At 44.0% G+C, this 22,173-nt stretch overlaps 1 protein-coding gene across 2 annotated transcripts; it reads right to left on the bottom strand.

Moving 5' to 3' along the window:
* Positions 1 to 893: 893 nt before the first annotated feature.
* PDCL (phosducin like) lies at positions 894 to 20,212 on the bottom strand. Of its 2 annotated transcripts, none has more exons than XM_063431136.1 (4): positions 20,151 to 20,212; positions 19,406 to 19,562; positions 4,923 to 5,104; positions 894 to 1,622 (listed from the first exon to the last, which is right to left on the bottom strand). In XM_063431136.1, the coding sequence occupies exons 2-4, from the start codon at positions 19,554 to 19,556 to the stop codon at positions 1,080 to 1,082; spliced, it is 876 nt and encodes a 291-aa protein (XP_063287206.1). In that variant the 5' UTR covers positions 19,557 to 19,562; positions 20,151 to 20,212; the 3' UTR covers positions 894 to 1,079. The 2 variants fall into 2 exon arrangements, with proteins under 2 accessions (XP_063287206.1, XP_063287205.1); XM_063431135.1 differs by lacking the exon at positions 20,151 to 20,212 and adding an exon at positions 20,045 to 20,144.
* Between the last annotated feature and the right edge of the window lie 1,961 nt (positions 20,213 to 22,173).

Raw genomic sequence — 22,173 nt, 5'->3', positions numbered from 1 at the left:
CAAAGACCTCAGAAGCTTACCAGTTTCAAACTTTGGATTCTGGAAAAAAAAAAAAAAATAGTTCACACCAAACGCTTTACTTTTAAGAAAGAATTATCAAAAACCAAGGACCTTTCAACAAAACCTCCAGAACAACTCAAAAATGTAGACAGAGTTCATAATGCATGCAAAAGAGCTCACGATCTAAGTATTGTGCAACGTGGTCCAGAGGAGACCACTCTGCTGAATGTGAATGTCGGAGAGCTTTGGGCATAAAAAAAAAAAAAAAAAGGTTCACCTCTATTACTTAAAATGTTGTGTCAGCATAGTTTTTCTTTGGGTGCTTTGTTAACCACACGTTCTTAGTTTCTGAAACTGAGCAATCCAAATAATCACGACTCTCCGTTATGACCTAGTAAAATCCTGGAAATTGCATCAATAACAACACTTGAGAATGTTCACAAAACTGCTGTTATTACTTAAAGGACCACTTCAGCTCAATGAAGTGGTCTGGGTGCCAGGTCAATCTAGGGTTAACCCTGCAGCTGTAAACATAGCAGTTTCAGAGGTTAATCCAGCCTCTAGTGGCTATCTCACGGACAGCCGCTAGAGGCGCTTCTCACTGTGAAAATCACAGTGAGAAAATGCTGGACGTCCATAGGAAAGCATTAAGAAATGCTTTCCTATGGACTGTTTGAATGTGCGCGCAGGTCTTGCCGCGCATGCGCATTCAAAGCTGATGTCGGGAAGAGGAGGAGGAGGAGAGTTCCCCAGCACCGAGGGAGCCCGGCGCTGGAGAAAGGTAAGTGATTTACCCCTTCAGCCCGTGTGTAACAAAATTTACATACATTTCTAGTTTAACTGTTTTGAAAACTTAATTTAATGGTAAAATTTAAACTAATACCATACAAATGTTTCATAAGCAGTATCTGTTTTTTTTATTGTTATAAAAACTAACTAGTATAATAAACATGTTTAACATACCTTGGAAAATTTAATCCACACTACGCATTCTTAAATATTAACTCACAAGTAAATAAAAAAGTTTCTTTCTACATTTTCCTTTTCATTGCCATGTATAACTACAACTCCCATTATTTTCAATCTATTTCTAAGTCACTGTCATCATTAAAGCATTGAACAGAGGGATTACAAATTGAAGTAGGCATGAGATCCTTTTCTGGCAGCAACCCACATTCATGCAAAAATGCTTCTAGGTCAACAGCAAAAAAATCTTCCCCTAGTTGGTTCGTTATGCGTACAAAATTACCAATTAATTCTCCAGATTTATACACAAGCAAGGCGGGAAGAGCATTCTTGGTAAATTTAGTGCTGGTTCCAAGAAGGGAACTTTTTACTCTGCAAAATTTGACTCCAGGATACTCCGATGCAAGGCAAATTATACAACCATTTATCGCCTCAGAGCCAGGAATATCATCCTCATAAATGAGAATCATCACAATAGTATTCTTATGTTCCTTGTCTACTGCGTTCAGAAATGCCTCTCCACTGTGAAGGTCAAAAACCTGTTTAAATAATTGTGAGTGGCACAGCTGTTTCTTCATCTCCTCTATTCTTTGTTTTCTGTATTGTTGTAAGAAATCTTCATCTTCATTCATCATGTTGTATTCTTGTGTTGTCACCTAAAAAAACAGTTTGTGAAGAAAATAGTTGTACAATAATTAATTGTAATTAATTAAAAGAATATATAGTGCTCACCGTTTTGAACAATAGTACTTTTTTAAAATATATATACACAACCTAAATACAATTTCAAGAGCATCGTTTGCTCAATGATATCAGCTTGGGTGGTATGATCCACACCAACGATATATGTAGGTAGATGTGGAGGTTCCTTTAGATTAAAGGGACACTATAGTCACCTGAACAACTTTAGCTTAATGAAGCAGTTTTGGTGAATAGAACATGCCCCTGCAGCCTCACTGTTCAATCATCTGCCATTCAGGAGTTAAATCCCTTTGTTTATGAACCCTAGTCACACCTCCCTGCATGTGACTTGCACAGCCTTCCATAAACACTTCCTGTAAAGAGAGCCCTATTTAGGCTTTCTTTATTGCAAGTTCTGTTTGATTAAGATTTTCTTATCCCCTACTATGTTAATAGCTTGCTAGACTCTGCAAGAGCCTCCTGTATGTGATTAAAGTTCAATTTAGAGATTGAGATACAATTATTTAAAGGTAAATTACATCTGTTTGAAAGTGAAACCATTTTATTTTCATGCAAGCTCTGTCAATCATAGCCAGGGGAGTTGTGGCTAGGGCTGCATAAACAGAAACAAAGTGATTTAACTCCTAAATGACAGTGAATTGAGCAGTGAAATTGCAGGGGAATGATCTATACACTAAAACTGCTTTATTTAGCTAAAGTAATTTAGGTGACTATAGTGTTCCTTTAATAAAATAGAGGATATAAAATACATAAAAAATAAACAACATTTTGAGGGTAAAAACAATGTTTACTGTAATATACCACACAAAACAAAACGGATTGAAAAAAAGTAATTCTATATATTTACAACATGTTTCACCCATAGGCTTTTTCAAGTGATAAAATCAGGTCCTGCATGTAGTCCTTTTTATAGGGCTTTGGGATCAATGGTCATTTTCAAGAAAAGTCGCACAAATATGACATCATTAGGTGAGATGACCTTCACTCACATATATATTGCATTTATCATCTAAAATGAACCTCCACATCTACCTACATGCTCATCATTTTGGGGATCATACCACCCAAGCGGATATAATTTAGCAAAATGTGCTCTTGAAATTGTAAGTAGATTTTATACATTTATTTAAAATTACTATTGTTTAAAACGGTAAGCACTATATCTCGTTTTATTCTTTCAATATGCCATTTACATTGTGAACCTCCAAAGAGAATTTATCTTTGAGCTAGGATTGTACCGCACAGAGCCCTATCTAAGAGTGGATTGGAAGCTCTCTCCTTGCGAGTGTATTTTATCTTAATTTTACCTAAGAAATTGTTTATGCTGCATTACACTATTGTTAATTTCTTTTTGTTTTATTTCATATGAGACACTAACAGAATTCCTCATCTGCACTAAAATTGTGCCTAATTGAACATGAAATAGGATAACAGACTGACCTCCAAAAACCACTAAGTTCAAATGGTTCTTATTTCCAAAAATACTTTTTTTCTGGGACTCTTTAATATTGAGATAGATTTTATAATAGATTTTAAGATAGATGGCTAGATTTTAAGATAGATGGATATTTTTTTTGCTTATTGAGGCTTGATAGTGCTTGGGAAGCCAAAACCAAAAATGTTATGGTGGGGAAAAAAAATTGAAAATTGTGATTGAAAACCATAACCTTTTTGGTTTTTGCTTCCCAAGCACTACCAAGGCTCAATAGGCAAACCAGTAACCAACTTCATACTAATGATTTGCATTAACAATGAAACAGCTGTCCATGAGTGGTTCATTTGCTTTGCATATTCCCCCAAGTTGTGTTTCAAAACTGTTGCATACAGCAGACACAGACTCAATGTTTAAAATGGAATGAGGCAAAAATGTGATTCTTTGTTAAGCTAATTTCCATATACCCACCCAGAATCCTTTGTGGTAGTAACACTGCAGAAATCTTGCAATAAAGTGTGTCTACTTCAAATCCTCTTTTGCCCTCTTTTTATTACAGGCCTACTTGTACGTTGGTTTCGGCACACCATAACCAGCTTTGCATCTTCTACATTCCATTACATATTAGAATTCCGAGCACAAGTTAAAAGGCCATTTGGCCTGAATTTGTGGGAGGAGTTATGACCCCTATTTAAACTCGTACCCCCTTACTTACCTTTGCCATTCAAGCTATTTGTCCCCACCCACCTACACCCATCTATATTTACATTTCACCTTTGTGGGCCCTCTTTTTATTACAGGCCTACCCGTACATTGGTTTCGGCACACCTCAACCAACTTTGCATCTCCTTCTACATTCCATTACGTATTAGAAATTCCGACCACAAATTATTATATTATATATATACACACACACACACACACATACATACACACATATACACATAAACACATACACACTTATCTAGTATTTCTCATTTGGTGCAGTCTTTTTTTTTTCTGTATGTTTATCTACCAATCCATGGCCAGCAGATGTATTGGTCACTCCCAATTTCTTCACAGCACCACCTCTTCTGTGTGTGCTTTGGAGACTATTATAATTTTTCTTAGCCTCTTTCTGCCTAATCTTATAGATCATTTTGTCTTCCTCACTCTGTTTTTTGATTTTTTTTTTTTAATTACTAAATGCTAACTTTTCGTTTTTTTACTATTTTGGCCACATTTGTGGAGTACCACAGTGGTTTCTTAAATTGTTTGCTTTTACGGACAAGCCGAATGCAATTTTCTGTTGCCTTCAGCAGTGCAACTTTTAAATAATCCCATTTCTCCTGGACTCCATTTAAACTGCTCCAGTCTGACAAGGACTCCTTTACACATATTCTAATTTTAGAAAAGTCTCTTTTTCTAAAGTCTAAAACTTTTGTTTTTGTGTGGTGTGACTCAGTCACTGTTCTTATATTAAACCACACCGACTGATGATCACTGGATCATAAACTTTCACCTACAGGAATATCTGATACCAAATATCCATTTGTAAACACTAAATCTAGTATGGCCTCCTTACGAGTTGGTTCCTCAATGAGTTGTTTTAGAAACAATCCCAGTTGGGAGTTTAATATTCTGTTTTACCAACATATTTTGGAGTTGGGAGAAGAACTGCCCCCTGCACAATTCTCCTAGGGAGGCAGAGCTTCATGGGAAACCCAATAAGAGTTACTGTGTGAGAGCTTAAAAATCAACTATGTCTATAACACTATATGTGAAGCACCATAACCACTATGGCCAATTGAAAAGTATGCAGACAAGTTTTAGAGGGTATTACCTTTCCATGTATTTTTTCATCCAGACACTTCTGGTTTTCTTTCTCCCTCTCTTCATCCAGGTGGGACTTACAAGTCATAGACAGCCTTTTGATAAGTTGTTCCATTTCTCTGCGTTGCTCTTCACTTTGCTCATTCTCCAGCTGTTTGTAACGACGCCAATCATTAATAACCCCTTTAGGACCTTTGTAAAAATAGAATATAGATTTCTTTTTTTAGGTGACATAGTACATGTTTATTATTAGAGCAAATCACTTTCTGTAACAAGGACAAACAGTACTCCTCTATTGAATACATTTTTTTGCCATTCTAAATAAGTGTACGCATTCCGCCTAGGCAGTACTTATGTGCTCTTCATTTGTGAGTTAACCTATATGCATTCTTTACGGACATTTAATTATGGATAAATAAATGAGTGGAGGTGATGATCAGAATATGGATAGTTTGGCATCATTTATATTGTGACTAGAGATATCTGTAATTATTGATCTCTTGACTGGTTCCTTTTTTGTTTAAAATTTTAGACAGCTGTATTATCATTACCATATGGCAGTGGTTCACAACCTGTGGTATGCGTACCTCAAGGGATACGAACCAGTTCCACCAGGAGTATGCAAAAAGGTGGCTCCTTGACAATGCGACTGGGCCCCTGTAACATCACATCTTCTGTGTAGAAGTGAATATCTTTCACTTCCTCCCAGGTATGGGGAGAGAGACGCGCAGGAGGAAGACAGCAGGCAGAGGAGTGGGGACAGTGCCATCCCCTCACTCCTATCCGACTCAGTCAGCACCAGGACCCCAAGGAAGCCACCCTTGTGCACTTAAAGGAATACTCCAGGCACCCAGACCAATTCTGCCCATTGGAGTGGTCTGGGTGCCAACTCCCATTACCCTTAACCCTGCAAGTGTAACTATTGCAGTTTTCAAAAACTGCAATATTTACATTGCAGGGTGAAGTCCTCCTCTAGTGGCTGTCTACTAGACAGTCACTAAAGGACACTTCCGTATTCTTAGAACATGAAAAGTGTTTTAACCCCTTAAGGACACATGACATGTGTGACATGTCATGATTCCCTTCTATTCCAGAAGTTTGGTCCTTAAGGGGTTAAAACGACGCTGGACGTCCTCACGCAATGTGAGGACCTCCAGCATTGCCGAAATCCCCATAGGAAAGCATTGCACAATGCTTTCCTATGGGGAGGTCTAATGCGTGTGTGCGGCCATTTCCACGCATGCGCATTAGGTCTCCCCCGCCTAGGAGCATAGGCGGAGCCTGAGCAGCACCGAGGGACATCAGCGCTGGACTCCGGTAAGTCACTGAAGGGGTTTTAACCCCTTTAGCAACTTGGGATGGAGGGAGAGGGGCATGAGAGGGTCCTGCAGTGCCAGAATCCCTTTAAAGGTATGTTAACAGGAAAGTGTAATATTAATAATAAAAATCATCAAGAGTGTATGTGTCTAAGAGTGTATCTGTGTGTTTGTGTCAGGGGCGGATCCAGAACCCAATCTCGGGAGGGGCACATTGTTATTTTTAGAAACAACCCAGGCACAATAACAACTACAGTTCACTGTAGTGGTTATGGTGCCAGGAGTGTCATGGCACCCGACCAGAGTAAGTAGTTGAACCATTTAAGAACAGTCTGACAACTTACCTGGAGTCTGTCGGTGTAGGTGATGGGGTCTGTAGTCGGGGAGGTGGCAGAACTTACCACTAATTTCAGTTTTTTTCCCCCATCATTTAGTCTGTTTTACTCTTTTTCCATTCGGGAGTACTGCATACAAACTATATCCATTCATCTCCCAACGTGGACCACCCCTGTACCCCATTAGAACGCTGATACCAGCAACTTAAATGCGAAATCGCAAGGGAAGTAATGAATGCTGCCCCTGGGTGGCAGCCATTTCGTATAACTGAACACATGTGGTCGACAAAAGAATGGTGGCTATCTTCTCTCCCGAACATTGGCAGCAGTGGTACTTGGTCGTCGAGTGCCTGGAACTCTTTTTGGCGAGGCACTCACACTAACACCGGTAGAGATTAGACCACTGCCCTATTTCCCCACCACCTATACGAACGTCGTTCAGGAAATATGAACTTCCAAACAGGGGGAGCATTCGTATCCTGAAACTAAGATTCCCTTGCATGGTGTTCGCACAGGAACCCCTGAACAGAGACCAGTCAGGACACCTATTTCCCTGGAACTGTTTTGGGCTACTGCCTTGTGTCCGGCTGGTCAAAACTTTACCCCGATGACATTACCGTTTCACCAAACCGATCTGAGTGATAGCCCCGATGTACTTTTTGTGGGCTTCCTTTTGGGGTACTGTATGTTTTGTATGGATTTTCTGTACCTGAGAGATAATTGAATTATCTCTCAAGCACAGAGGATCCTGGGATTGAAAACCCTGTATTTGTGTGTTGGAGACCCCATGTAGGGGGGTCTGGTTATAAAAGCCGTTTGTGGCCTGAATAAGATCTGTTGACTTCCAGAACTATAAAATCAAAAACTCGCTCTCTTCAGGTAGTAGGTGATACAGTATAGTGCCTAAACAGAAAGCAGCTCAACACATAGTGAAATACGCTTATTTCCACAATCAATCTTACGTACCCTGAAAATATACGGTATAAAACATATTATAAAAGAAATATCTACAGGCAAACAGTAGGCGCTATATATTTAGTGATAGTGAACACAAATATTTACTTATTCCAAGTGAAGCAATATTAAAAAGCTGCACCTTAAAGTGTAAAATAGCTCAAAAAAACACCACTATACATACATTGCAGGAAAAATAAGGTGCACTATGACTTTAAATAACTTAATAGTGTACAATACAATAACAATTCTCAATACTTTTGTTAAAAGTGCATGTGCAATGTGCAACACGTGAAGAAAATGGGGTAGCAAATCCACACTCACAATTTTAACGCCACTGGCGTGGATCACCCCTCAGGGCTATGCAAATATGTAAAACAAACACAAAAAGATAGAGATCATAGGATAATATGTCTTTAAAACTAAAAGTATATGTAAGGGGAAAAATTCACACTTACAAAAGTAGAGCAGTAAAAGTCTGCTCTAACTATGATAGCAGAAGTCCTCTTATCTCAGGACTCAGAGACCTTTAGTATTCAGGACAGCAGACAAATCCTTCTGAAGCACTTTATTTGATTAAAGAATTTAAAAAGTAATTCACACAAAGTGATAAAATGTATAAAAATAGCTTCTAAGTCACCAGTCCAAATGATTCTCCTCGTCCAGCGGTCACGATATGTGATGTTTGTATCCGCCGGTTGATAAGTATTATCACCTCGAGTCAATACTTCCGGGTTTGCCAGAAGCTCAAGGAAGCAGTCTGAAGGGTCAGTGTTAGGACCCGCTTAGGGGGGGTCTGCCTTGACGTTGGCAGGCGGGCATCCCTCCAATGGCCATTGGAGCAACTAAATGACCTCCATTTGTCTAAATATACATAGGGATTAAGGAAAAAGCGCAAGTAACATTTTCTTTTCTTTGGTTTTTACTATATATTGGGGCTGATGTGTGTTGTAGTCCTTGCTGCTTAAGCGCAGGACTTCTCTTTTTGTATTTGTATTTACTTTGTATCACACAGCCTGGTTACAATGCTGCTACCCATCCCATGTGTTCCCTATTAAGGGTTAATAAGTAAAGGGGTGTATATAAAAAATACCCCTTTCTGTCTCATTAGAGATATCTTTGCCAGAAGCTCAAGGAAGCAGGCTGAAGGGTCAGTGTTAGGACCCGCTTAGGGGGGGTCTGCCTTGACGTTGGCAGGCGGGCATCCCTCCAATGGCCATTGGAGCAACTAAATGACCTCCATTTGTCTAAATATACATAGGGATTAAGGAAAAAGCGCAAGTAACATTTTCTTTTCTTTGGTTTTTACTATATATTGGGGCTGATGTGTGTTGTAGTCCTTGCTGCTTAAGCGCAGGACTTCTCTTTTTGTATTTGTATTTACTTTGTATCACACAGCCTGGTTACAATGCTGCTACCCATCCCATGTGTTCCCTATTAAGGGTTAATAAGTAAAGGGGTGTATATAAAAAATACCCCTTTCTGTCTCATTAGAGATATCTTTGCCAGAAGCTCAAGGAAGCAGGCTGAAGGGTCAGTGTTAGGACCCGCTTAGGGGGGGTCTGCCTTGACGTTGGCAGGCGGGCATCCCTCCAATGGCCATTGGAGCAACTAAATGACCTCCATTTGTCTAAATATACATAGGGATTAAGGAAAAAGCGCAAGTAACATTTTCTTTTCTTTGGTTTTTACTATATATTGGGGCTGATGTGTGTTGTAGTCCTTGCTGCTTAAGCGCAGGACTTCTCTTTTTGTATTTGTATTTACTTTGTATCACACAGCCTGGTTACAATGCTGCTACCCATCCCATGTGTTCCCTATTAAGGGTTAATAAGTAAAGGGGTGTATATAAAAAATACCCCTTTCTGTCTCATTAGAGATATCTTTGCCAGAAGCTCAAGGAAGCAGGCTGAAGGGTCAGTGTTAGGACCCGCTTAGGGGGGGTCTGCCTTGACGCTGGCAGGCGGGCATCCCTCCAATGGCCATTGGAGCAACTAAATGACCTCCATTTGTCTAAATATACATAGGGATTAAGGAAAAAGCGCAAGTAACATTTTCTTTTCTTTGGTTTTTACTATATATTGGGGCTGATGTGTGTTGTAGTCCTTGCTGCTTAAGCGCAGGACTTCTCTTTTTGTATTTGTATTTACTTTGTATCACACAGCCTGGTTACAATGCTGCTACCCATCCCATGTGTTCCCTATTAAGGGTTAATAAGTAAAGGGGTGTATATAAAAAATACCCCTTTCTGTCTCATTAGAGATATCTTTGCCAGAAGCTCAAGGAAGCAGGCTGAAGGGTCAGTGTTAGGACCCGCTTAGGGGGGGTCTGCCTTGACGTTGGCAGGCGGGCATCCCTCCAATGGCCATTGGAGCAACTAAATGACCTCCATTTGTCTATTATGGAGGGAACCCATCACAGGAAACCATGGCCCGAACCATTTCAGAGGTACAGGCACATCTGTTGGCGAAGGAGGATTGGGCGAACCAGCTGCAATTGACCGAACATCAGGCAATGGAAGTGTCTACAGTGGGTTTGGCAGTTCCTGAACGCAAACCCAAAGTTCATTATAACGCCTTCACAACCTTCACCAAATCAAATGAGGCAAGAGTGAATTTTTGCAGGACTTTGACCATCTGTGTATGTTACATGACATTTCCCCATCTGATGGGGTCCCCCTCCTAGCATGGAAATTAACAGGAAAAGCTGCAGACGCATACAGAGCCATGCCAGACACTGAACCAATGAACTATGATCTAGTTAGGAGAGTCCTGTTGGCCAGATATGCAGTTACCCCTAGGCATATGGCAGGAAATTCTGCGAATCTACAAAAGGAGAGAAGGATTTGCATGCTGAATGGGCTTGCGTCTAACAAGAGCAGCCCATAATTGGATGTAGACACAACAGGCCAAGACCAAACCAGGCAATTACACAGTCTCACCAGTGCTTTAAATATGGGCACATGAGAAGAGACTGCCCCCAACAGAGAGACCAGTCACAATGGGTACGACCAGGGCCACCACCAGCACCCAGAGCAGCAGTCAACTGCAACCAGACTGCTCCCACCTACACTCCAACTCCCACTGAGGAGGCCTGGAGTTTTCTGAATGAAGCGGATCCTGTACAAGCCGCAGAAGATAACAGGAGTCACCAAGTTGAGCGGATGAACGGTAGCGGATCCTGTACAAGCCGCAGAAGATAACAGGAGTCACCAAGTTGAGCGGATGAACGGTACAGGGCCTACGGGACACAGGGGCCACACTGACCCTGGTCCAGCAACAGCTGATCACTGTGGCGGAGAAGACCGGGGGAATGGTGGCAGTCAGTAGCAGGGGGAGCAATACACTGCCTACCCACTGCAAAGGTTCACCTAGACTGGGGTGCTGGAAACAGAATAGTGGAGGTGGGGCTCATGAACCACCAACTGCAGAAGTATTACTGGGTAACGACTTGGGCCAGCTGACCTCCACTTACTGTGTCCACAGAAAGTACCGAGGAATTATACCCCGTGATGACCAGGCAACAGGCCTGCACCGCTCAGGTAGGCACATGCTCCCTTCCCTTGCCCCAATGTCCCTTCCCTGGGATACCCCTATAGAGTTTGTCCCAGGGAGGGGTCCGAGGCTACCTTTCTTTCAAAGTAGCCACTAGCCAGGCAGGGTTGAAGGGTGAACAGTTTATCTGGGAGAGGGGTTTGTTATACCGGATAGCAGAATGGGTAGGTTCAGGGACTACTCCAACTACCACTAAACAGCTGGTAGTACCCAAGAAATATATACATGAGCTGTTGAAGATAGCTCATGATATTCCCCTAGCAGGACAGTTGGGAGTGAGTCGTACCAAGCATCGACTCACCCAAAGCTTTTTCTGGCCAGGTATCTTTAAAGACCTACAGCAATACGGCCAGTCTTGTGATGTCTGTCAGAAAGTAGTAAACGGTGTGATAGGTGCAAGGCAAAGCTCCATCCCCTTCCCATTATTGATGAAGACTTTCGTCAGGGTAGCCGTCAACATCATTGGGCCCCTGGCTAAATATACTCTGACCATTGTGGACTATGCTACTAGGTATCCTGAGGCAGAGGCTCTGAATAACATTCAAGCGGAGACTGTAGCTGAGGCACGTATGGGTTTTCCACGGGAAATTCTCTTGGATCAGAGCACCCAGTTTGCAGAGATGACCCACCAACTGTGGAGATTATGCGGCATTAAACCCATCTTGAGTTCCCTCTACCACCCACAGACTAATTGCCTATGCGAGCGCTTCAATGGCACATTAAAGCAGATGCTCCGTACGTTTGCAGCGACTCGCAAGGACTGGGAAAGATTCCTACCGCATCTCCTGTTCGCATATTGGGAGGTGCCACAGGAATCTACAGGCTTTTTCCGTTCTAATTGTTATTCGGGCAGAGAGTTAGAGGGCCCCTAGACCTAGTAAGAGAACACTGCGAGAGGGAGGTGGATCAGGAAGGAACCCCCATCATCCCATGTGTGCTGGAGCTTTGGGACAGACTGGAGGAACTCATTCACCTAGTGCATATGAACCTCTAGTAGGCTCGGAAGCGTACGTGGTATGATAGAGGAGCCAGGAGCCATAGTTTTCAAGTCGGTCAGAAGGTTCTGGTTTTGAAACCCATCCGACATGACAGGCTGCTTGACAGGGCCCATATCGGGTAGCGGAACAGAAATGTGACACTACCTGCATTGTCGGTCCCTGCTCTGGGGAAGGCGTTAGACGCATGTTACATGTTAACATGCTGAACTACCACGAGAGGACAGAGGATGTAGCCGCTATATGTGCTCCAGCATCGGAAGATTTTGAGAATCTTCCCCTGCCCGATCTCCTAGATGGAGTTCAGACAGGATCCATAGATGAGGTCCAGTTAGGGGATCGACTAACCGGGGAAGAACGCAGGCAAGCGCAGCAGATGCTGTCTGCAAAGAGGGACACGTTCTCTAATTTACCAACAACCTCTGCGACAAACCCCGAACCGAATACAAGAGGCGGTTCAGGAGAATATGAGGCAGGAGAAGAGAAGATTTTAAAAGAAAGAAAACATCAAATATAGCGCCAGCATATTCCGTAGCGCTTTACAATATCATCAAAGGGGGAGATTTAACAATAAATGAGACAATTACAAAAACTTACAGGAATGATAGGTTGAAGAGGGCACTGCTCAAACGAGCTTACAGTCTATTAGAGGCATTAATGTGACAGGAGGAGTGTGGCAGGGTTGGGGATGACAGTTTGGGGGGGAAATATGCAGAGGGTGACAGTGTGTGGGGGCTGTGACAGTGTTAAACCCACCATTTAGGTGGCTTGCCCCTCCTTTAAAAGGGAATAAAACTTACCACATGGGTCTGCCCTGCCTCTGGGCACTGGCCCTGTCTCTGATCCATCTCCTTAGCTGACATAATCAAAATTGATGATCTCAGCCAATCCAGTGCTTTTTCATAGGAAAAGCATTGGACTGACTGAAATAGTCAAGGAGGCAGGACAGGACCACACCCCAGCCTTGCCAATCAGCATCTAAGGAGTAGCCACTGGAGGTGTCCCTTGGCCCTTTCTCTGAAAATGCACGGTTTACAGCTCAAAGGCTTCAGGGACTGACTATACTCACCAGAACAATTACAATAAGCTGTAATTGTTCTGGTGACTACAGTGTCCCTTTAAAATTCACTGGGGGCTTCATAAATGGATCTTTGTTTCCTAGATGTCAGTAATCTGTAAATACAGTTAAAAAATTACTCCCTAAATCTAACCCTTACTTTAACCCTAAATGTCCCATGTCCCAGTGCAGGCCCGGACTGGCCATCGGGCAAATGCCCGGTGGACCGCGATGGCCGTGGACCGAGGCCGGCAGGGGAGGTTACAGGATCTCCCCAGCCGATCCATGCAGGGACGACACTATCAGAGCGCCGGCACCGCTGTATTCTATGACGGATCAAAGGTCTCCATCACTGGCCCACATGCAGTGTGATGTGGCTGCCGGCCGGGGAGGGAGACAGGAGAGGACCCAGAGGAGCTCTATCTTGCAGCTCCGCCGGGTTCCTCTCGCGAGATCCGGAGCTCCGGGTCTTGCGAGTGTGAACTCTAGCCCGACACTTACCACCAGGGATGGCAGCACGGTCCCCCCTCCCAGGCCTGTTTGTTTTTTATGATTATATATATATATATATATATATATATATATATATATATATATATATATATATATATATATATATATATATATATATATATATATATATATATATATATATATATATATATATATATATATATATATATACACACACACACACACACACACACACAAATACATTAACCTGCCTCCCCAACACACAATCCCTCCAAACACACACAGCATCCTCACACACAGTACCCTGCCGGGTGCCATTCGGTGGAAACCGGAACCCGGGAACACGGGGAAACTCACGAACGGCCAGTAAATGAACACGGATTATACAAAAGAGAAATACTTTGAAAGAGTTGCTGGAGGCAAGAGGAGCAATAGCCAGCAACAAGACAAAGGCTATATTAATAGCAGAGCTAATGGAAGGGGACAGAGCCGCAGCTTCTCCAAGGGAGGAGGAGCAAACAGAATTTGAAAGAGAATACAGGAGCAGGATGGCTTTATTTACACCAGCCCTAGCTGACCAGATGGCTGACAGGATTTATACAGATGTGCAGGACTACATCATGCTTCGGAGGTCGCAGATGAACCAGCAAGCGGGGGAAAGAGCCACAACACCTGTTCACATCCTGCCAGGGAAAGCAAAAATCCCCTACCAAGCTTTCAAAAGCTATTCAGAAGTGGATGGTGAGGTAGACGACTACCTACAGGACTTTGAAAGGCTATGTCATTTGCACAATATCAGTGCGGAGGATCTGGTACCCCTACTGGCAGGGAGACTATCTGGTCACGCTGCAGAGGCATATCGTGCCGTACCGGACGAGGACAGCACAGACTATGCCAAGGTAAAGCAGGCCATTCTAGCTAGGTATGCGATTACCTCAGAGGCCTACCGACTAAAATTCAGAGACATTAAAAAAAGCTCCCCAGAGACACTCACACAGAATGGGCGCACCGGTTACAACGAGCAGCAAAAGGATGGTTGGAAGCCACCCAAGTCAACACCCTAGAAGAACTGTTTCAACTCATGGTAATGGAGCAGTTCTTTGGCGGGCTATCCGCTCATTTGCAAAATTGGGTGTGGGATAGGAAGCCACGCACCCTACAAGACGCAGCTAAGCTGGCAGATGAGTTCCAAGACGCCAGGAGGGAACAGCGCACTCAAACAAAGCCCAACTATGGACCGACCACACCAGTACCAGCCGTAACCGGAGCAGTACCAGCACGCCCGGGGGTAAACAACAACATCTACACCCCCAGGTATCCAGCTTGACCCCCAATACGATGCCACACATGCAACCAACAGGGACATATGCAGAGGGATTGCCCTCGCAACCGACCACGTCCCAGCTGGAATACCCCGGCACCCAACAACCAGGCAGTGGTTCATTGTGCCCATGCAGAACCATACCGAGTACCCGAGGTCCTAACGTTATTTTGGGCAACGACCTGGGGGAGCTGACCTCAGCTTTTGTTCCCCAATCTACTATCCAGGAAGCTTATCCAGTTGTAACCCGACAACAGGCTCGCACCACAGCACCACTCTGAGGCTCAGGTAAGCAATGTACCCCCCATGCCTAATGTCACCCCCTGGGCGCCCCCCCTAGAATTTGGGTCTGAGGTAGCCTTAGACCCTTCCTTACAGCTGTACAAGGACCATATAGATAAAAATCAAGCAGGATTTGAAGGGGAAAGGTACATATGGGATAAGGGACTCCTATACCGCCAAGCCGAAAAAGTAATAGCCGGAGCGATCCCCATACCCATTAAACAATTAATTGTTCCCCGAAAGTATAGATTGGAACTGCTGCGCATAGCACAAGACAAACCCCTGTCCGGGCACTTAGGGATCAGCCGTACTAAACACCGGCTGACCCAGAATTTATTTTGGCCAGGTATCTCCCAGGATGTACGGCGATATTGCCAGACCTGTGATACCTGCCAAAGGGTAGGGAAGAGGGGTGACCGATACAAGGCCAGGCTACGTTCCCTCCCCATAATTGAGGAACCCTTTAGCCGGGTCGCCGTAGACATAATAGGACCCTTAGCTAAACCTAGCCCCTCCGGCAAGAGATTTGTTCGAACGGTAGTGGACTACGCCACCAGATACCCTGAGGCAGTAGCCTTGACTAATGTGCACGCTGAAACGGTAGCAGATGCCCTGATGCGAATATTTTCCCGCATGGGATTTCCCCGGGAGATTATTTCGGGTAGGGGCACTCAGTTCACCGCCGAGGTAATGCACCAACTCTGCACCAACTCTGGAAATCTTGAAATCCGCATATCACCCCCAGTCCAACGGGCTCTGTGAACGTTTTAACGGCATCCTCAAACAGATGATCCGTACGTTCATGGATACCCAGAAAGACTGGGAAAGGTTCCTTCCCCTCTTAATGTTCGCATATAGGGAAGTACCCCAAGAATCCACCGGATTCTCCCCTTTCGAGCTTCTGTTCGGAAGGAGAGTGAGGGGCCCCCTCGATTTAATCCGAGAACATTGGGAGGGAGAGGGGACCATTATTGGTACACCGATCGTACCATATGTGCTGGAGTTTAGGGAACGCTTGGAGGTTTTGACCCAGACTGTGCGCGACAACCTCCAGGCGGCCCAACAGCGACAGCGACGATGGTACGATAGGAGAGCCAGGAACCGCAGCTTTCAAGTCGGGCAAAAGGTATTAATCTTGCGACCAGTCCACAAAGACAAGCTGCAGGCCTCCTGGCAGGGCCCATACAAGGTGGTAGAACAAGTATGTGATACCACCTACGTGATCGGCCCAGTTACAGGTACAGGGGTTAAACGCATGCTCCACGTAAACATGCTCATACCCTATCAGGAGCGGACAGAAGAGGTCACTGCGATTTGCGCATCCGCGGCCGAGGATTTCGATAATTTACCTCTCCCAGATCTAGTAGATCAGGAGGGCCGGAACGGAGATCTGGGAGAGATACAGCTAGGGGAGCGGTTAAGCGCACAACAGCGTACCCAAGTCCAAAGCCTAATTAAGGAAAAGGGGGCCACTTTCTCTAACTTACCCGGATACACCCCATTGGCCACCCACAAGGTAGAAACCTTGGACCAGATCCCCCTTCGCCAACCTCCCTACCGTATCCCAGAGTCAGTAAAAGGGAGTATGTATAAGGAAATTGAAGAGATGTTACAGCTAGGAGTGATAGAGCCCTCTGATAGCCCTTGGGCCTCCCCAGTAGTGCTAGTGCCGAAACGGGATGGAACGACCCGTTTCTGCGTAGACTACCGGAAGCTCAACGACAAAACCACCTCAGATGCTTACCCGATGCCCCGGATAGACAAGCTCCTAGATAAAATGGCCAGAGGCCAGTACCTCACCACAATAGATCTGTGCAAAGGGTACTGGCAAATTCCACTAGCTGAGGACGCCATTCCGAAGTCGGCGTTTGTCACCCTGTTTGGCTTGTACCAGTTTAAAGTCATGCCATTCGGGATGAAAAATGCCCCGGCTACCTTCCAAAGGATGGTGGATCGGCTACTGGATGGGTTTGAGGACTACGCTTGCGCTTATTTAGACGATTTCGACATTTTTAGCTGCTCCTGGCCTGAACATCTAACCCACATAGGAGCCGTACTAGACCGAATTAGGGAAGCAGGATTGACCCTCAAGCCCAGCAAATGCCACATAGGGATGGCCGAGGTCCAGTACTTAGGACACCGGGTAGGAAGCGGTCAACAGAAGCCCGAGCCTGCCAAGATAGAGGCTGTCGCCAAATGGCCAACCCCCGCACCAAGACACAGGTTTTAGCCTTTCTAGGTACCGCAGGGTACTATCGTAAATTTGTGCCTAACTACAGCGCCCTGGCCAAACCCCTCACTGACTTAACCCGCAAGAACCTTCCTAAGATAGTAACCTGGGCCCCAGAGTGTGAACAGGCATTTAAACAGCTCAAAACAGCACTTGTTAACTCTCCTGTACTTTCTGCTCCCGATCCAACTAAACGATTTCTCGTTCATACAGACGCTTCTATGTTTGGATTGGGAGCAGTACTGAGCCAAGTCGGAGCGGATGGCAGCGAGCACCCAGTGGCTTATCTAAGCAGGAAACTTTTACCCCGGGAAGTGAGCTACGCCGCCATTGAAAAGGAGTGCCTGGCTGTGGTGTGGGCCCTCAAAAAGTTACAGCCCTATTTATATGGACAATCTTTCTCTTTACTCACGGATCACAACCCGTTGGTGTGGCTAAACAGGGTGTCAGGAGACAATGCCAGGCTGCTGCGCTGGAGTTTGGCGCTGCAGCCTTTTGACTTTACCATCCACTACCGCCCTGGGAAGCAAAACGGCAACGCCGACGGGTTATTCAGACAAACAGACATTGACAAATGATCCGTGAGTACTCCTCCAGACATCCCCAAGCCGATCCGTTGGGATCAGACTGTGTATGCCAGCTTGGTTCTGGGGGAGCATTGTGGCAAAAACAGCCACTATATATTGTCCTTTATGTATAAACACTGTTATTGTATGTGTATACCCCTTTAAAAGAACCAAGCGTATGTGTATTATATGTAATATGGTTCAGGGGAATGCTAGCGTTCATATGCTGACGGCATGAAAACCGCCAGCATTCAGGTAATCGTTTCACGAACGGTGAATTTCAACACCATTCGTGAAACGAACAAACTACCAAATGGAGACCACACACAGGAGGTCGTGTGGCTCCCATTAAGGATTGCAACATTGTTGCAATCGGTAATTAAGAGGATTCAGGGTGGCCATCGTTCGGCTACCGACCACGCGGCGGTTGGCCATCTTGGATCCTTTGTTAGCCCAGCGGTATTTGGTCGTCGAGCGCCTGGAACTAAAATCGGCTACTCGGCGGCACGAATACCGCTGGACTTCCAAGCCGTTCGGGAGCCCCGGTCCTTCGGTAATGTGCTTCTATAGAGTCATTCGGTAGTTTGAAGGTAACTTAGAAATAATGTGTATTTCGTGCAGCGTTCGGTTATTTAAGCTGGGATCTGAGCGGCACTTTCACGAAATGTGCGCTCAGACCCCAGCTATCTACTGAACGTCCATTCGTTTAAATCTAACGAATATTGTGTAAGTTATGTATTTTTATGTGAAATATTGGTTCTGCTGCACGAGGGGATAATCCACTTAACTGTATATTCTAGTGGGAGTGTCCCTCTCGTGCAGCAGTGTATGATGGGAGAAATGTCCAGGTTGTTAAGTTCCCCATGTAGTCCCCTACTGTACAACCCCTGGAATGTCTGTAGGGAAACCCCTTGTATGGGGAATCCCATAAATACTGTGACCTGTGAATAAAGCACTCAGTTGACTCCCAGCCTATGTTTCGTCTAGTTCTTGGGAGGGAAGGATTCTTACTACGCTACCTGGAATATTGTATGCTGTACCTGCCTATGCGGATTATTGCCTGTTTTTCCTGTCTACCAGCGGAGAACTTGTGGATTATACTACCTCTCCGCTACACCAACATGCTTACTTCGAGATGGGGTTGCTTGTCATTGAGAATGACAAAACACACCCTATCTGGCCCACTCCCTTTTCAGTGGGCCACTGTGATTAAAAAATGCCCGGGACAGTTTTTTTCCCCAGTCTGGCCCTGTCCCAGTGTAACAGTAACAGTAAATGTAGGGGGTGGGAGAGAAATTCTTTGAGTTCTCCCGGATTGATAAAACGTTAAATTGCTGTAACTCGTATGCTATTGAGAATGTTATTTTGCCAAAAAATAAAAATACTAATCATATTTTTTTTTTTTTTACCTGTATTGACAACACTTCCCTCCTTGCCACCATTGGGTTCTTTAGAACTTTGTTGCGTTTTTCGATCCTGATCACTGTCTTCATCGTCACTACTACTGCTGTAGTAATATTGACTTTTTTCTCCTAGCAATTTATCATCAAGGGTGGTCATTTTGCCCTAAGGATATAAACCGATAAAATGAGAGAAATTAACAGGAAGATACATTGTTCATATGATTTTCATTATACAGCATTCTACGCAGCCCAGCAAATTTACATTGCTCAATACAACACATTCAATGTCCTTGAGGGTTCAAATTACACACCATGGGGTGTATCTACTAAACTTCAAATTGAGGTGAACTGAAATACAAATGACAAAATGCAAAACATTGCATTTGCAACATTGACTATAGCTGAGCTGAATAATCTTTGCAGATAAGTCATTTTAGCCTCAAGTTTGTAATTCGGGTTTTAAAATCACAGTTTAGTGATGAACCCTATAGAGAGAGAGAGAGAATTACGTGATATTTGCGTTTTTGACGCTCCAGACATGGTCTAGTTTTCACAGCAGCAGACAAAATCGTAGAATAAAATTAGGCATTTAACGCAATTTGCTTAGAAAACTAATTTCTCATTTATACAGGCAATTTTACATACACAAGATGCGTCCTGCTGTAAGCAGTCGGAACACTATTTTCTTTCTCGCTATTTAATGCAACAATGTATCAGCCGCTCCACCAACACCGGACACTACTGCACTTACGACATAAAGCAACCCGTGCTCTGATTGGTTAATTACGGAACATCCATTTGAATCGCGACTGTGGAGTGGTTGTATATATCCAGTTCCGAGTTCAAGGAGGGTTTAACAACAACAGTGATGTTTTGCTACACGATCGGTGACCGTCGATTGGACGGGAGCATTTGCTTCCTGTTGACGTACATTCTCTGAGATATGTTAGATATATAGGTCAATTGGCTATAAATCCAATTGTGAAAATAAAAGAGTATTATGCCTGCTAAATTTAAGTGTACCAATTACGATGTGGCATCACTGCCTTCCAAGGGAACTCGATCTTTTCATCAAAGCCTAAAAAACAACAACTCTGCAACGCTTTTATTAACTGCTAAATTTAAAATATTGCTTTGAGTCATTTGTCTTTTTTTTTTTTTTTCTTTCTTGGTTAACATACACAGATTATATATTGTGGGATAGATTAAAGGACCACTCTAGGCACCCAGACCACTTCAGCTTAATGAAGTGGTCTGGGTGCCAGGTCCAGCTAGGGTTAACCCATTTTTTTATAAACATAGCAGTTTCAGAGAAACTGCTATGTTTATAAATGGGTTAATACAGCCCTCAAAGCCTCTAGTGGCTGTCTCACTGACAGCCGCTAGAGGCGCTTGCGTGATTCACACTGTGAAAATCACAGTGAGAGCACGCAAGCGTCCATAGGAAAGCATTGATAATGCTTTCCTATGAGACTGGCTGAATGCGCGCGCAGCTCTTGCCGCACGTGCGCATTCAGACGAATGGGAGGAGAGGAGGAGGATCGGAGGAGAAGAGCTCCCCGCCCGGCGCTGGATAAAGGTAAGTTTTAACCCCTTTCCTCTCCCCAGAGCCCGGCGGGAGGGGGACCCTGAGGGTGGGGGCACCCTCAGGGCACTATAGTGCCAGGAAAACGAGTATGTTTTCCTGGCACTATAGTGGCCCTTTAAGTCATTCGAAATCCAAACATTTGTGGTTCTAGAGTTGTGTTGGGTAACCTAAATTAAGCAGAAACAGAATACTTTGCAACACTTATTATAGAGCTTACTGAATAAAAATCAAAAGGCAAACTGAAGATGTGTAAACCAGTTAACCTTGAATTGCTGTTATTCAACAAATATATATTTTCACATTTACATTTACATTTGACTTGTAACCTGTGTTATTGTCTTGGGAAGAATAACAGCTCTGGCATGTATGAGAAAAAAAAATACATTTCATAGGATTAACTTGGAAGACCATACAATCTGTGGTGTAGAGAGCTAAATTGTGCTTGCACAATCTAAAATTAAATGGACACGGCAGGCACCAAAACAACTTCATCGGCACATAAAATGTATGCACATAAGAACCAATAATAGGGGACCAGCCTCAAGTGTTACATTTCCTACCATATCTCAAAATATATTACTTCTTTCTGTTATTATCTCCTAAAGCTAAGTGTAAAGCTCTCATCAATTCAGGAGCCGCAGAGAACTTGACTGATTAGGCTTTTGTTGCTTTGCACCACATACTGTGGTGGAATCTCGGTAAAAATAAATTTAGTAGGCCGAGATTACCACGTGGCATGTGTACGTGCATATGCTGACGTATCGATCAGTTGGTTGCACAAGGCAAGATACGATCAGTAGTGTACGGAGCATGTGCAAGAATACAGGATATAGTATTCCCCTCCTCCATTGTGCTGGACAAGCCATGCGGTCAAGCAGGAAGTTAATTCTTATTTGTATTGATTGGTCAAGAGAATGTGCGGGTGGAGCTTAATATGGGAGGAGTTATGTGCCTATATAAGGAGCCTGCACTATTGTCCGGGGCTCAGAACTTGCTGTATTTTGGTGACATTAGTCCCTCTGAGTCCCGATCGGTGATCCAATAAAGAATCTCTTCCTTCCTGAAGAAACCTGTGTCCATCTCTCTGTGCTTGGCTTCCGTCAGTTTCTCCGGTATCATTTGGTGCATTGGCCGGGAAGCTCATCGTTCAACGGTAGCTGAGAGGCAGAGGCGTGAGACGGTCTAT

The sequence above is a fragment of the Pelobates fuscus genome, chromosome 9 (genome assembly GCF_036172605.1).
Source record: "Pelobates fuscus isolate aPelFus1 chromosome 9, aPelFus1.pri, whole genome shotgun sequence".
In the NCBI taxonomy this organism is placed as follows: Eukaryota; Metazoa; Chordata; class Amphibia; order Anura; family Pelobatidae; genus Pelobates; species Pelobates fuscus.
The sequence above is the reverse complement of the archived record's forward strand: the minus strand, read 5'-3'. Positions and strand labels throughout refer to the sequence as shown.